The sequence below is a fragment of the Mus pahari genome, chromosome 16 (assembly GCF_900095145.1).
Source record: "Mus pahari chromosome 16, PAHARI_EIJ_v1.1, whole genome shotgun sequence".
NCBI lineage: Eukaryota > Metazoa > Chordata > Mammalia > Rodentia > Muridae > Mus > Mus pahari.
This window is the reverse complement of record NC_034605.1, coordinates 41,672,750-41,688,579: the sequence shown is the minus strand read 5'-3', so window position 1 is coordinate 41,688,579 and position 15,830 is coordinate 41,672,750. Positions and strand designations below refer to the sequence as shown.

Genomic DNA, 15,830 nt, shown 5'->3' with positions numbered 1-15,830 from the left:
AAAAAAAAAAAAAAAGGTGTGCGCCACCACTGCCCGGCTCATATTCTTTTAAATAATAGGCCTGGTAGCAACAAATGCTAATTCTGTATGTTAGCAAATATTTAACAATGTGGAGTGTGTGTGTGTGTGTGTACACACACACACACACACTCTCTCTCTCCTTTTCACCTGGTTCAAAATCTCAGTGTGCAGGCTGAAAACAAATAATTATTCCTACCTAGTTCATCTTGAAAAATTAACTCCGGGGAAATTGTTAAGTTGTCAAGTATTGTTGTAATGAAATAGTTGTAAAATTCTAAGAAAGTCATTGTTTTTTCTTTCATTTTAGAGTTGATTCTGGGAAGGGAACCTAGGCTAGCTAGATAGGAGTGCATTCTGCTACTAAGGAGCTACACCCCATCCCTGAACTTTTTTTTGGTTTGTTTTTTTCAAGACAGGGTTTTTCTGTGTAACCCTGGCTGTCCTGGAACTCACTCTGTAGACCAGGCTGGCCTCAAACTCAGAAAGAAATCCACCTGCCTCTGCCTCCCAAGTGCTGGGATTAAAGGCAAAAGTTTGCATTTAGGGGGCTTAGAGGCAGCTCAGTGGACAACACTGGCTTGTCATGTCAAGCCCCCTATTCAGTCCTTACACCAACCAAACAGCAGCAAAAGAGCAAATAAGAACCCAAGCTTCTCTTGATGTCTTTGGTGATATTTGTAATATATGGGTAGAGTAAAAAAAAAAAAATTCATTTACAAAGTGTTTTCTGATGCAGACCAAGTCCCACAAGTGACTACTTTATCTTTTCTGTGTAAATGTATTAGATGCTTTTATTTCAAACCTAAAAGTCAGGATCCTGGAGAGATGGCTCAGTGGTTAAGAGCATTGACTGCTCTTCCAGAGGTCCTGAGTTCAATTCCCAGCAACCACATGGTGGCTCACAGCCATCTATAATGGGGTCTGATGCCATCTTCTGGTAGGTCTGGAGATAGCTACAGTGTACTCATATACATAAAACCAATACTTCTTTTTTTAAAAATTGTCTTTACACTAGAAAAAGACTTTCTTTCTCAGTCTTCTTGAGTAATACTTAGGGACTATAATCTCCATGTGATGAATTTGTTCCATTAATGTAGACAAGTGATAGGTCTTTCTGACACGTAGTCACAGACCTACTCCTCTTGAAACAAGGTTAGCTCAGTTTTATCTTTTGCTACATTGGCCCGGGTGCTGGACATTGGTGTGTGAAGCTCACATGCATGTGTAACACAGCAGTGAGACTCTGGGCAACGTAAGTCTAATAAGTTCACAAATACATTGTTTGCTCATTTGTTATTAGTGTTCTGAGTTCTGGAAGTTAGTGCGCACTAGTTTGACCTTCACTTGCTAGGTCTTGTGACTTGACAGGTCCTGCCTATAGACACACTTACACACACAGCCTCAGGATATCACCTGGCTAAAGCCTGCAGGCATGCAGACCTCCTTGTGTGTGGGACTTGTGGGGCCCAAGCTGGTTTTGTTTTTATTTTCTTTGTGTTATAGAGACTCGAGTGTCCTTTCAATAAATGTCGAATTAGCCACAGGTGAGGGGTCTAAACCATAATTCCCAGCGTGGCTTCCTCTGCACTGAACAACTTAATCCTAAAGTTTGCCTTAGAGAAAATCTTGAGTCACCACCGACTTTGGAATCTGATCCCAGGGGCATAAGTGCCTCTCCCTTTGAGTTGGAGACACTGAGTGTTGGGAATCACTGCTGCACCCACTAAAGCACAGATTTTACTGCTCATAGGGTGAGGTGTACTGTGTATTTAATCAGCTGTTCTTCCAACCACGTGCCACTAGACAGAGCCTTTCTATTAAACTGTAAGCACTTAAGCCTAAGCCGATCACTGTCTTTGAGGGTGGTGTCTCCCTTTGAATTTAAGAAGGACAGCAGCAATTGTCTGCTGCTTTCTCTCTTTGTCTGTGTTTCTCCTCTCTCTCTCTCTCTCTCTCTCTCTCTCTCTCTCTCTATATATATATATATATATATATATATATATATATATATATATACCTTTTTATTAACATAATGTTCCCTTGTTAAAAGTATGTTAGATGTCAAAAACTCTTCATTTTGGAGGTTTACTAAGAAACCAGAGGAAGAATCATATCTTAGTCTTTTGAAAACTCTTATCTCTCCTTTTCTTTTTTCAGTAAAGTGAAAACCCCTTTGGGCCTTTAAATTCTGTATTAATGTCAGTTTTCATATTTATGGAAACTTAGTATTTTCTTAGAAAGCACATCTGGTTCTGAACTGCACATTAAAATATTAAGCAAATCTATTGCTATCACAACTGTCTGCAGCTTTCATCTCAATATAAGTATGTTGGCTTTGAAGACTCGGGGGTTGGGTGTATTTCAGTGTCTGTCAGTCACCTCCTGGTGCTGACAGCTCTGCTCATGTACAGTGAATATAATATGTTATGTTTTAATCTCTACTTAGGTTGACCTGACAGTTCAAGAAAAGGAGAAATATCTTAATGTGTCTCGCTGGTTTTGTCACATTCAACATTANCCAGACATCAGGCAACATCTGTCCAGTGTTGTCTTCATCAAGAACAGACTCTATGCTAACTCCCACTAGAAGCCCCTGCCGTGCAGCAGCCAGAAGTGTAATGGAAAATGTATCTTGGACAATGGTACTACTGTAAATTAATATGGCGTCATTGTTTCTTTGTTAATGTTGGTAGAATTTTTAAAGTGTAAGCTCAAGTCTAAATGTTTTATTTGTCCCTTAGTTGAGGCTTTGTAATTTTTTAATGTAAAAATTCAGCTGTTATCCAAGCAAATCACGATCAAATTACAAATCTTGTTTTTATGGGCAAAGTTGATTTTGGTAACAGTTGCAAACCAGTGGCTCAACTTTAAAAAAAAAAAAAAAGTCCCTGTTGGTGTCACATCTGGCTGTTTACTTTTTTCATGTTTTTAAGATTCATTTTTCTCTTAGATATTTATTGTAGTTTATTTACTAAAACCTATGACAAATTATGTTGAGGAATCAGAAAGGGAAGATAGATATATTTGTTCTCAAAATATTTATGTGGGCTAGTAAATGTGATTTTAAAAATCAACTTTTGTTTGTTATATTTCTTGTAGTCAGCGTCTACCAAGGTGAATCGAATCGCTAAGTGTCCCACCCCCACCGCCAGGGAGTTAAATGCATTCCTCTTAAGCTAATGCCGCCTTTCTCTTGTTGGGCATATTGAAAGATGTAGTGACATAAGAAACTGGGCTTCATTCATCGTCTCACCTCAACCAAAAGGCAGCAAGCACTAAAAGAGTCTGCCGATGCAGTACCAAGAGGAACTGGGACACTGTTAACCATGGCTCTGTTCGTGCTGTAACTCTCACTGGTTTCATACTGACAGGCTATTGAGAGTTAGAGAGCTCATCTTCCTAAATAAGAGAGGAGGACTCAGGTATATCATGGCCGTTATGTGTTTGTAACCAAGCCATAGTATGGCTAAGTAAGAAAAGACTACTTCAAGGCCAGCCTAGCCTACACAGGGAAACCTGGATATGAGAAAACAAGGAAGGGCCGGCGTGTAACTCAACCATAGAGTGCCTAGCACACACTAGGTCCTGTGTTCAGTCCCCAGCACTGGGAGAGGCGGAGAAGGGAGAGTGTCCTAGGTGATATGATTCAAAGTTCCAGGGAAAGAACAAGATTTGGAAATATTCAGCTCTTGGGATGAGTCCTCTTTTTATCATTAAGCTCCTGAGTTTTGAGCACGGCAAAAAGCCTCACTTGTAAACATGACTGCGGTAAGTCAAAATGAGAAGAGCGCCTTCACCCGGCTAAGCTGATGGAGCTGATGAGATCCCTCCCAGGAGCCACTGGTCTTGTTTCACTTTTGATGGTAATCATACAAACTATCTGTTGGTCCTACCCGCCTGCCATCCTTGAGATGCCAGCCTGATCATCACGTGAATCCTCTGGCATAAGACAAAAGGCAGCAAACATCTAATTATGGGAAAAAATGAATTCAGGTCACCACCTTTATGCTCCAGTCCTTGTTTCCTTCAAGATGTTGAACAAGAGACACGTCGTTGTGCTTACTTTGCTTCTGAGACATCTGTGAGATGCTTGGAAAACTGACCACTCAGATGTCTGCTGTTTTGAGAAATGGATGCCTCTTTCCTACCATTTTTGCCTCTAATGCCCCCAGATCCGTTTGCTGACTGCTGAGTGTGTTTAACACTTGCCATGGATAGGGTTCACAATCTGGGCACAACATACAACACACTCTTGGCTTCAGAGACTAGAACAGTTTGGGACCAGGCCCCTGGGGACAACGTGTTCTTTTGGGGGCTTTCTGGCCCCACCATTCTCTGGAAGTAAATACTAAGTATTAAGTAGAACCACCTACTGTGTTCTGGGCCCTGTACTGGGAACTTCATATTAACTCATACTCTGCCATATGCTAAACAACACCTCAAACGGAAATGTAATAAATGAGAATTGTATGGTTGGTGACAACCTGTTCACTGATTGTCCTGCCCTGATGTGTTTTACACCTCCATTCCACACGCAAACTTAACGGGAAAGCTTTGTACTTGGGTCAGGAGCCCATGACTTTTATTCAGTCATTAGAACAAATACTAGTTTAAAATAAGGAAGCGATACCAAAAAAGGCCATTTGTTCATAGGCATAATTGCAGGAAATCATTCACTATAAGCTGACTTCCCTGCTGAACACACCTCCTCCAGTTAATGGATTATTTCAGTAAGGTTTTGACAGACAGCTGTCTCCCACCCTCTATCTGCAGGCAGATAAATGCTAAGGCGGCCCACCTGGTGACTGAAGCTACAGATGGTTCCAAACTCTGCATCTATTATGCTTTTCTCTATATGCTTGTATTTGATGAAAATTATAAATTAGATAAAGTAAAAGCCAATAAATGATAGAGTAAGGTTGAACCATTACAACAATGTATTTCTGACACAACAGTTAATCTGGCAATCAGTATAGTTACTGACTGATGGGTAGGTAGAATATACAATGTGGATACACTGGACAAAGGTAATTGGCAGGGTGGAGGTAGAGCAGAAGTTCATCCTGCTGCTCCAAGTTATTCACAGTGTAACAAGTGAATTGTTAGCCGGGGCAAGGTGATACATGCCTTTCATCCCAGCACTTGGGAGGCAGAGGCAGGCTGATTTCTGAGAGAAACCCGATCTCGAAAAATCAAAATAAAAAACAAGTGAATTGTTTATTTCTTCGTATTTTGACTTATATTTTTGGAGTACACTTGATAGTAGATAACAGGAACAGTAGAAAGTGAAGTCTTCCATGAAGTGAGACTGCTTTATATGGGGGTTTGTACTTTTTACTCCTTGATGTCACCTCTTTATGCCTGGAGTTAGGGTCAGAAACTGACACCATAGGTTTTCCACAAGGACGGAGGCAAGGAGACGGCAGAGTGAATCGAAGTGTGGTGTTCACTGCTCTTGTAAGCATATCTAATTTATGAGATCCTTCCTTGAAGTCGGTCCAGAATAGTTTCAAGATAGGATAATATTTTAAACAGATCTAAGATTAGGAAAGTAGGGCTGGCGAGATGGCTCAGCGGGTAAGAGCACTGCTCTTCTGAAGGTCCTGAGTTCAAATCCCAGCAACCACATGGTGGCTCACAACCACCCATAATGAGATCTGATGCCCTCTTCTGGTTCTTCTGAAGTCAACTACAGTGTACTTATGTATAATTATAAATAAATAAATCTTTAAAAAAAAAAAAAAAGATTAGGAAAGTATAGAACTGCCCTGTAATCAGCTACACATACATCACTCCAACAGATAAAACACACAACTGTTTGAGAAGTAGTCACAGTAGAATCACTGTGAACCTTTTTGGGTTTTTTTTTGTTTGTTTGTTTTGTTTTTTTCTTAACATTTGACTTTTCCTAAAAAAAAAGAAAAAGAGAAAGAAAAAATAAAAGACAAATGTTAGAAGAACTTTAATATGAATCTAGCTTTGGCTAGATGTGGTGAGGTAATGGATTCAAACATTTAGCTTTTTGACCCCAGAGAGCAGTATTTCTTCTTTCTCTCCATAATTAGATAATCTGTTTCCCATTACCAGGGCACTAAATTTCAAATTCTCTGCACACGTGAGCAAGCTGCTACAGATCTGGCCATCTTAATTTTAGTCTTGATTTATGGAAGCTGAATTATATTCCTAACCCTTCCTGGAGCTCCGGGGGAATTTTATTGCGAAAGCAGGGGTGAGAAAAGTTACCATCATATATCTCTGGCTGGGCAGATTTTGAGACACACAAGGGGCTCCGAGTCCTCTGTCCTGTATCGTGCATGGATTGATAGCACTGTGACACCCAGCTCTAGGCTTACCCACAGCACATCACAGATGAGATGGAGAATTTCTTTTTGCAATTGCTTATAGAGCCTGGATTCCTGCAGGCTCTGTATCTATTCCCAATACTGCTGGTGAATAAAACTAATTCCTACTGCTTTGTAATTTACCCAAACCCATCTTTCACTGAGCAGAGGGAGGCCCAAAGAAGGCCTATGGAAAGTCAGGAGATTCTAAAGTTGGCTGGGTTTTGCTGTTATGTCTCAAGTGTCCCTACTTCCGAGACCATACTTCCTTTGGGAATATTCTGATTTTTAAGATTTTTGTTTCCTTGTGAGGGACTAGAAGCCCTGAATCTTTTCCAGCTCGGTGAGTTAATTTGATAGCTCCTTCGAGCTGTCGCTTCCACTTGGACAAGGCCAGGTCCCTAGGGCTTGCCGGTTGTATTATGGATCCTGCAGATTTGGCCTGCCATTCCTGCTGAGTGTCATCTGTCCTTGCAGTCTTGCCATGGATAAAATTTATTCTCCCTCACGTCATCTACTTGAGAAATCTGTGCCTGGCAGGCCTGTCTGTCCACATTAAGTTTGAGCTATGGTAGCCTTACAACTAATTTGACAAGGCATAGCTTTAAATAATAAGTCTCCAGGCTTGCATTGACCAAATCGAGAAACTTCCAACCCCCAGATTGCAGATTCCAAAGCTCCTTTGGTGCACTCTCTGAACCAGACTGTTCCTGTGACGTGAGCTATCTGCCCTTCTACAGCACTTAGGAGCCATGTGTTAGAGGCTTTGACCTGCAGAGTGGCCTCTCCAGTTCCTGTTTTCAGCACTTGAACTCCATTTGTTAGATTAAACAATTCAGTATAGCAGTGTCCCTTATCCATAGAGCATACGTTCCGAGACTTCTTGTGGATGCCTGGAACCCCAGGTAGTACATATGTTAGCTTTCCATTACATGTAACAAAAATCCCTAGGATCATTAACTCAGAGGATAGGTTTTACTGTGCTTCAAAGCTTTAGTACCTGAAGTGAGACAGCATCAAGGCTGGGAGCATGTGTGTCTAGCTGCTCGCCTTATGGCCAGAGGCAAGGGGATGGGGTGATGAAGAGGAGAATGAAGGAGAGGCTGACATCCCAAGGCTTATTACTTCAAGGTCATGCCAGCAATGACTTAGTGACCTTCCCTAAGGCCCCACCGTTTAAAGGTTCCGCCACCTCCTAATAGCACCAAGCTGAGGTCTGAGTACTTATTGGCACACAGGCATTTGAGTGACATTCCAAAATCCAAATTATAGCAGTAGCATGTAGACTAGGGTTTTTCTTTAATACCTATACATACCTGTCTTAGGGTTTCATTGCTATGAAGTGACACTATGACCAAGGCAATTCTGTTCAAAAGAAAACATTTAATTGGGGCTGGATTTCCGTTTCAGAAGTTTAGTCTGTTATCATGGTGGGAAGCATGGCAGTGTGTAGGCAGACATGATGCTGGAGAAGCCAATAGTTCTACATCTTGATCTGAGGGTAGCCAGGAGTTTGTCTTCCCCAGCCAGCCAAAAGGAGACTGTGGATCACACTGGCCAGACTTGAGAACCTCCAAAGCTCTGCCTCTACAATGATATACTTCCTCTAACAAGGCCACACCTCATAATAGCGCCATTTCCCATGGGCTAAGTGTATTCAGACCACCAAAAATACCTTTATTAAGGTTCAAATTATAAATTAGACATTATTTGTTGTTTTTCTGTTGCTGTGATAAAATACCATGACCAAGGTTTTATTTTAGCTTATGGTTTCAGGAAAATAGTCTTCATGGGGAGAAAGCAATGGCATGAAAGCAGGAACAGGAAGCTGGCTGGTCACATTTTATCTGCATTCAGGGAGCAGAAAGCAGAAAATGGAGTGGGACTACACACACACACACACACACACACACAGCTCAAATCGGTGATTGCTTTCTACAACCAGACTGCCTCTCTTAAAGATGCCTTAACTTTCCAAAGGACATCAACAGGGGACAAGTGTTCAAATATATGTGCTCACGAGGCCACTCAAATCATCACAGGCATAGCAAGAAATTAATAACTAAAAATATAAGCCAGGCGGTGGTGGCGCACTCCTTTAATCCCAGCACTTGGGAGGCAGAGGCAGGCGGATTTCTGAGTTCAAGGCCAGCCTGGTCTACAAAGTGAGTTCCAGGACAGCCAGGGCTATACAGAGAAACCCTGTCTCGAAAAACCAAAAAATTAAGTAAGTAAATAAGTAAATAAAAATAAAAACATATAAATATTGTAATTAATTTAAATCATGAACTATTTGTCTGTGGGACTTTCACCTTTATATTTTCAATCTGCAGCTGGCTTCACTGAAACAGTGGAATAGCCACAGGTAAAGAAAGCACGGGTCAGCCCTCATTACCTTATTACCAGATGCATAGGGACCCGCTCAGCAGACATGCACAGAAATCTCCTGAGGCTTCTTCAAATGGATTTCTAGGCTCTCGCTCACGTTTTCCATTTATGAGATCTAGAATAGGGCCTGAGACTGTCTATGCAAGTGATGCTGGCACTATAACTATCCTATGAGAACCTCTTATACCTATTCCAGCCCAGAGAATCGTCAGACATCAAGGGAAGCCGCCCAAAATTAAAGCCTTCCTCTTTGTGTCTGGTGGAGCCAAGTCCCCCTCCCCCACTTCCCCTGGCATGATTGGGAAGACTTCGTAGCTTTGTTCCTACGGAGCAGCCCTCACAGGAGCTTCCACACAACTCATGTCGCAGCCATTGAATGCTGTTGTATCACCAGAAGCATCTCTCAGGCGAACCGTGGTGATTCAGGACCGTGGAGCTTCAGTATTAGATGCATGGGATTGCTGCCACCACCAGGCCCGGTGACGCTCGTTCACAGCACGGTCCTTCACACCATGCTGACATGCACACTGAGCATACCATATGTGCTCCCTAAACTTTAGGAAGTTAATGCATGCAAATTTATAGGCTCTTACCCCCAAGACCAAAGATCCTGTCATCTCTACCCTTGTGTGTGCACACATGCCCACAGAAATACAACTAGATAAAATATAATATTGACATTCTTCCAGAAACATGAAAGAGAAATAAAATCCCTTCAGAGAAATAATATAGAGTCCACTTTTTGTGGTTTGGATGTGACACGTGTCCCCCCTCCCACTCCTGTATTGAACCCGTGGTCCCCAGGTGATGCTGCACATATCGGGGAAGAGAAGTTTAGCAAGCGGGGTAGCCCCCACTCCCTCCCTTGCTGCCTCTCTCCCGTCTGCCGTGATGTGAGCGGCCCCACTGTGTCCTCAAATTTAAATTTTCTGCAAAGTGGAAGGTACAGAGGCATGTGCAGACTTAGAGCCTCCCAGAGAACAGTATAAGTCAGCGACATAATGAAGTCTGGCCTGATGCTCACAGGTCAGTGCATCAGAATTTCGGGAAAGCAGGATGGTCTCTACTGGTGGACTGCTCTGTGAGGGGCGGAAGAGGAGAGATGAGCCTCGGTCACCACTCTTCAGCTCTTGACACTGTGTTGAGCACATACTGGGTGTTCAGTACATAATGTGAGTTTTTCGAATAAAAACATGAGTTTATATGGCCTTCTAAAGTGAGTGTGTTCTCTCTCCGTTCTTCCATAGTCTCCCTTCCCCATCACCTGCACACTCCTCATCCATCCACAACAACAGACACAGCGACAATCGCTGAAGTAGTTGTTTCTGCTGCACAAAAGTCACATAGCCTTTCTGTAAAGTGAGAAAACTGATACCTATTTCAAAAGAGTGCCAGGGGATGAGATGAATTCGTATTTGTAGGGTGCTTACCTCAACATCTGGCAGAGTGTTTGCCTGGTGGTGATGCAGTTCTGCCCCTGACTATCCATCAAGTTCAGAATTGGAAAGCACAGCCACGTGCTCATTCCACCTGTTCTAGACTGGAGCCACAAACCCCAGGGTTCCTTAGCTGTGCATGGATTTGCTGTTTCACTAAAATAACAGTGTAGCTCAGGAACATGCTATATTGACAATGAACTTTATTATAAAATTGTACCGGATAAGCAGCCAAATGAGGAGACTTGGAAGAGCCCCCAACATCCAACTAGGGTTTCCTCAGGGAAGCATCTTCTTCTTGGCACATGGATGGATGATTGCAAGCACAAATTCTGCAGAGCGCCAGTGTCTAGGGATTTCAGGATGCCTTACGAAGGCACAGGGGACCAAATCATTACTCATGTAATTGAACTCAACCCTACAAGAAGGTATCAGGCCCCCTGGGACTGGAGTTAACAGACAGCTGTGAGTCACCATGTGGGTGCAGGGAATTGAAACCAGATCCTCTTGAGATGTGGCCAGTGCTCTTAACTGCTGAGACATCTCTCCAGGCCCCCAGCCAAATTCTTTATTGTACAACTTAGTTAATGAATGAATACATAGAGGGAACAAAGAAAGCATCCCAGAGAGAAATGTGCAGAGAAATGGCACAGTAGAAAGACCTCCCTGCTCCTACCTCAAAATCTCTAGTGAGTTGAGACCACTACTTCCTTGTCTTTTCTCTCTCTCTCTCTCTCTCTCTCTCTCTCTCTCTCTCTCTCTCTCTCTGTCTCTCTCTCTGTCTCTCTCTCTGTCTCTCTCTCTGTCTCTCTCCTCTCTCACACACATGCACCACATACATACACCACACACAAGCATGCACATGCTACGCACACATTGTTTAAAATAATAGATTTCCCTCCTCACAACACACAGTTTGATCTAGCAGTTTCTGATGGTGCACATAGCTCATGTGCCTGCATTTGGCTAGAAATATCTCTCACATCTCTGGAACAGGAGTGGGGACTGTTGGTGTGCCTCAGTTCCCCCCTTGCAACCTCTTTCCACACATGTCTCAATTAGCATGCTTCTACACATGATGACCTCACTCCAGCAAGTGTCCTGCTGAGAAAACAAAGCAGGATACTGCTGGGTTCCGTGGGGCCCACTCATCAGTACCGTGTGTTCCACCAGTCAAAGGTCAAGTCACAAGGCCAGCCTAAATTCAAGGTGAACAGAAACAGATCTGTCTCCTAACAAGAGATGCTGATAATCCCACATGTGGGAATTAAGAACACTACCAAAAATTTTGAACCGAATTTGAGGCTAGTTTTATTATAATACTGGCCAGGATAATGGACACTGGGCCAGTCCATACCAGGGATTCCTAGAGAATGGTAGTGAATTACCTTAGTCAGAGGCTTACAAAAGCAAAACCCACAGGGCTGTCTATAGTTAGGAGCAAACATCTATCCTGACGGACTTCCTGCCTATACACCTCCCGCCTAAGATCAAGCATAGCCTGTGCAGTTGGTAATTCGGCTTGTTGGAAGAAGCAGAAACAGGAGATTTCTTATCTTACATGGATAACAGCCCCAAGGATTCCAGGAAGTTATCTGTCCTTGGGCAAGTGAGGCTTACAGGCCTTTTTGTTTTATAGTTCTCTTAAGCACAGTAATTCAAACTTCAAACATGACATCATGTGGCACGTCTCTACGGAAAAGGCAGGAACTGCTGTGGTCATTCTGACCTTAGGTCTCTTCATCTGAAAATGGGGATTTTCCTAAGTCAGCCCTTGTTCGATTCTGTATCCACAGATTCAGTCATAGGAAGTATTTTTTAAAGGTCACATTGTTGATGGCAGGTATCATATCGGTACTGGCCTTGTCTTCTTGTTGCTATTCCAGAAGTAACAATGTATTGGTGAGAACAGGAACTAGAAACTGGTGAAATAGAGCAGGAATTCCCTGAGCAGTGCTTCCAAGAATGTCCTTGCTGGAGGGCAGGAATGCTGGGATCCAGAGAGCTCAGGTTCCGGCTTCTTTGCCATCCCTGACGCTTTATTGGAAACTGTATCTGAGGACCCAATCTATTTCCAAAGTGTTAATTATGGCAACTAGAATTTCTTTATCACAACACAAAGTTGGCAAATTTCAGAGCTGAAATCCAGAATCATTTTAAAAAACAAACAAACAGCCACATTAATGTAAGAAAAGCATTCAATTTCAGCATATTGTAGTGAGTCTTCATGGTTCACAGTCATAAAGGAAATTATGCAAAGGGAAAGGAATTTTTTTCTACAATGCAGAAAAATGGATATGAAATTTCTTGGAAGTGGGGAGAATAACAAATGTCTTTGAGAACTATGATTTCTATGTATTGATTAAAAAGCTAGGAAATTAAATTTTGTGTTTGTCCTTCTTTGGGAGTTTACCATTTCTTTTTTATATATATTATTTTATTAGATATTTTCTTCATTTACATTTCAAATGCTATCCCGAAAGTCCCCTATACCCTCCCCCCCCCCNCCCTGGTGTTTCCCTGTATGGGGCATATAAAGTTTGTAAGACCAAGGGGCCCCTCTTCCCAATGATGGCCGACTAGGCAATCATCTGCGGGTTTACCATTTCTTCTGCAGTAATCCCCCAGTTCCTGCTTCACCTAGTTATCCTCTCCACGTTCTCATGTCTCATTTCAAGACTGGAGACAAACACTTGTCTGTTCTGGTAAGTCTTTCCTGATCCCCTCAACAGCTACTGTACACAGCTATGTAACAATCCCCCTTTCTGCCGTTGATGTCGCTTTACGTTCCTCCTTCAGCATTGGACTAAGACCCTTTAGGATGACATTGCTCAAAAGAGAGTAGCAGAGGGAGAGGTCAGAGCTGAGTCCTAAGAAAGAACCCCTGGATGAACAGGAGGTTAAAATAAACACTGGGAGGTTGTGCATTGCTCTTTGTGAAGCACGGAAATTTGTTGAGAAAATGAACATTACAGAATATATATCAAATGTCAAGACTTATGTGTCTAATTTAGGGAGACCATCTCAAAAAAAACCCAAAACAACAACAAAAACCAACCAAAGAACAATTAAAAAAAACCTAAACAAAACAAAAACGAGTTTCTTAACCTCTAACCGTGTTGCTTTATTTGTTTTAAAAAAAAAAATTATGATCTGTCTCCTCAGGTTGCTATGATGACCCTAAGGTGACAATACATGTCAAAATGCTGTATAAAATAGTGGTGGCCAGTAACAATGTAGAAACTATGTCTATACTACTGCACGCCTCCCCCTGCTCCAACCACAGTGAGTTTAGTTCCTACCGGCGTAGGATGGAATAACTGAGAAACTAACTTTCAAGCACCTCTCCTATGCAGATCATTTACCCACATCGAGCATGGCCACACCGGCTACACTCTGGGCGTCTTTCCGGAACCCGACCTCTCCGACGCCCTGTGATGACGTAACGCAGCGAGCGTCTGTCTCCCTAAAGAGCCTCCGGGCCCGCGCCTGCGCCGTGGACGCCGCGGGTGGGCGGAACTGGTCGGGATGAGTGGCGGAGGCACCGAGACCCTGGTAGCGTGCGACGCCGCCCAGGGCGGCGGCGGCGGCGGCGGCGGCAAGAAGCGGGACTCACTGGGGACTCCGGGTGCGGCGCATCTCATTATCAAGGGTACGGAGTGGAGGGCGTGGTCCTCCGTGCGGGGTTGAGGGAACCGTGCTGGGGACCGACCGCCCCTCCCGGTACTCCCCGGTTCCCCCCTGTCGCCCTCAGCTGCCTGGCCCGCCTCAAGCCGAGAGGTCCCAGCTCACAGGACCCTCTTACGTGCAGGGGGCGAAGGGCGCACAAATAGAGAATGAGAACTAGTTGGAGCCCCACACAGTCACGCAGTAGGGTGACTTCGGTCCTTCACCCTCTCTCGTTCTCTGTCCTCTGCGCCTGGGTCATGCCAACAAGAAAGGACACTTGGGAAACGTCCTGAAACACAGAGCTCAGTACCATACAGTGTACGGGTCTGACCTGTGTCCCCTTTGACCCTTAGAAGGTTTCGACCTAAAGTATTACAGTAACAACTAGGTTTACTTCCTAAACCTCTGAAGTCCCCATTAACCGCGAAGAAGCCTCCAATTGCAGTTTCCACTGCTCCTGTAACTCCCTGCTCATCCCGCCTATCCCTTTCTGCTACAGTCCTACACTGCCTGGAGAGTGGTGTCTTACCATCGGTGCGGTTCCCATTTTAATCTTAACCAGATCTGTGGGCAGCCCCAGCTGAGCTGGCTGTACCTGTTTAATCTGTGTTTCACATCGTCTCTTACATTTAATTTGGGGTCAAGTAGTGTGTGTTAAGACTAAGTTAGAATTCTTTCTCTGTGCAATCTTAGTGAAGATTCGTCGTTTTATGGCAGTTGTTGGGGCTACCATCACTTCATCCACAAATGTTTTTTTTTTTTGAATCTTGCAAAACTTTGTACATATTAAACCATAACTCCTCATGCCACTGTGAGTTTGACTGGTCCAGTGCCTCTGAGGACTTGGACAGTTCCACTCTCCAATGCTGCTGTGAATATGACTGCAGACATCCTTTTGAGGCCCTGTGTTCAGTTCTTGGGACTGTATCGCCAGAAGTGGATTTCTGGGTCATATGATTAATCTTTAAACTTTTTGAGGCGTTGACATGTTCTATATTTGCTATGCCATTTTCTAGTCACCTGTCATCACCAGCTGTCTTTGGTACTAATCATTCTAATGGGTGAGAGATGACACTCCCTGTTGTGATTTTCATTTCCTGTAATATTTGGTATATGTGCTTACTGACTACCTATTTTTTAGGTAGTCATCTAATATCCATTTAAGTCCTTTGCTCATGTAAGTCGATTCTGTTATTGAGTTATAGTTCTTGATATATTCTTGGAAGACAACTTTGCTGGCCACTATACCATTAATGCTGACACACACACACACACACACACACACACATTCTGTTTCCTCAGTACCCATAGCAGGAGTTTGTAGGCATTTTTCTCATTTGCCTGGTTGCCTATCATTCTGTTGATTGTGTCTTTGAGGCAGAAGTTTTAAATTTTGAAGCAGTACTGTTGTTATTCCCCCAGTACTGGAAGCCAAGCCAAGGCCTCCCACATGCTAGACAAATACCATACCAATAGAGGCTACATTACCAACTCCCTTTTCTGTTTTTTATTTTGAGACTGGTTCTCACTTTCACACTCAGGACCCCCACACACAGCCTTCCCTTTATTAGGTACTGAGAGAGTTGTAGTTCTGTTTGGTCTCATCTTGTAGTCCTGTGGCTCTTCCATCAAAGAACTCTGTGTCTTTGTGAGGAGATTATTTGTCTAGCTTTCACATTTGTCTAGGTTACAAACAAGTAGAGATCAAAGGCTTATACATTTCCATACCCTTTTTTAAAATATACTGAATAGTAAAAGAATGCATATAGCCTGGCTAAAGTTGGATATCTATAGAAATTTCTATTTTACACGTACATGGTTATGTTAGCAGAATTTATATATAATATTTGTATGCTTACAAACTCTGAAGTAATACAATGGACTTGTTATAATGTCCCTATATAACGTAACTTCTGTAGTAATGTGTATTTCGTGAAACGTTTCCCCAGTTGCAGTTTTAGAAGTGACTGATAAT

At 43.0% G+C, this 15,830-nt stretch overlaps 2 protein-coding genes across 2 annotated transcripts in view; both read left to right on the top strand.

Annotated features, from left to right (window-relative positions):
* The window catches only part of Eef1e1 (eukaryotic translation elongation factor 1 epsilon 1), a 12,973-nt gene extending 8,163 nt beyond the window's left edge, over window positions 1-4,810 (top strand). The window contains exon 4 of the mRNA XM_021215898.2: window positions 2,468-4,810. Coding sequence (XP_021071557.1) covers window positions 2,468-2,608 — 141 coding nt within the window. The 3' untranslated portion in view covers window positions 2,609-4,810. The remainder of the gene's footprint in view (window positions 1-2,467) is intronic.
* An 8,834-nt stretch (window positions 4,811-13,644) lies between these two features.
* Bloc1s5 (biogenesis of lysosomal organelles complex 1 subunit 5) overlaps window positions 13,645-15,830 on the top strand; it is a 32,867-nt gene continuing 30,681 nt past the window's right edge. Inside the window, exon 1 of the mRNA XM_021215882.1 lies at window positions 13,645-13,838. Within this exon, the coding sequence (XP_021071541.1) occupies window positions 13,715-13,838 (124 nt within the window). The 5' untranslated portion in view covers window positions 13,645-13,714. The remainder of the gene's footprint in view (window positions 13,839-15,830) is intronic.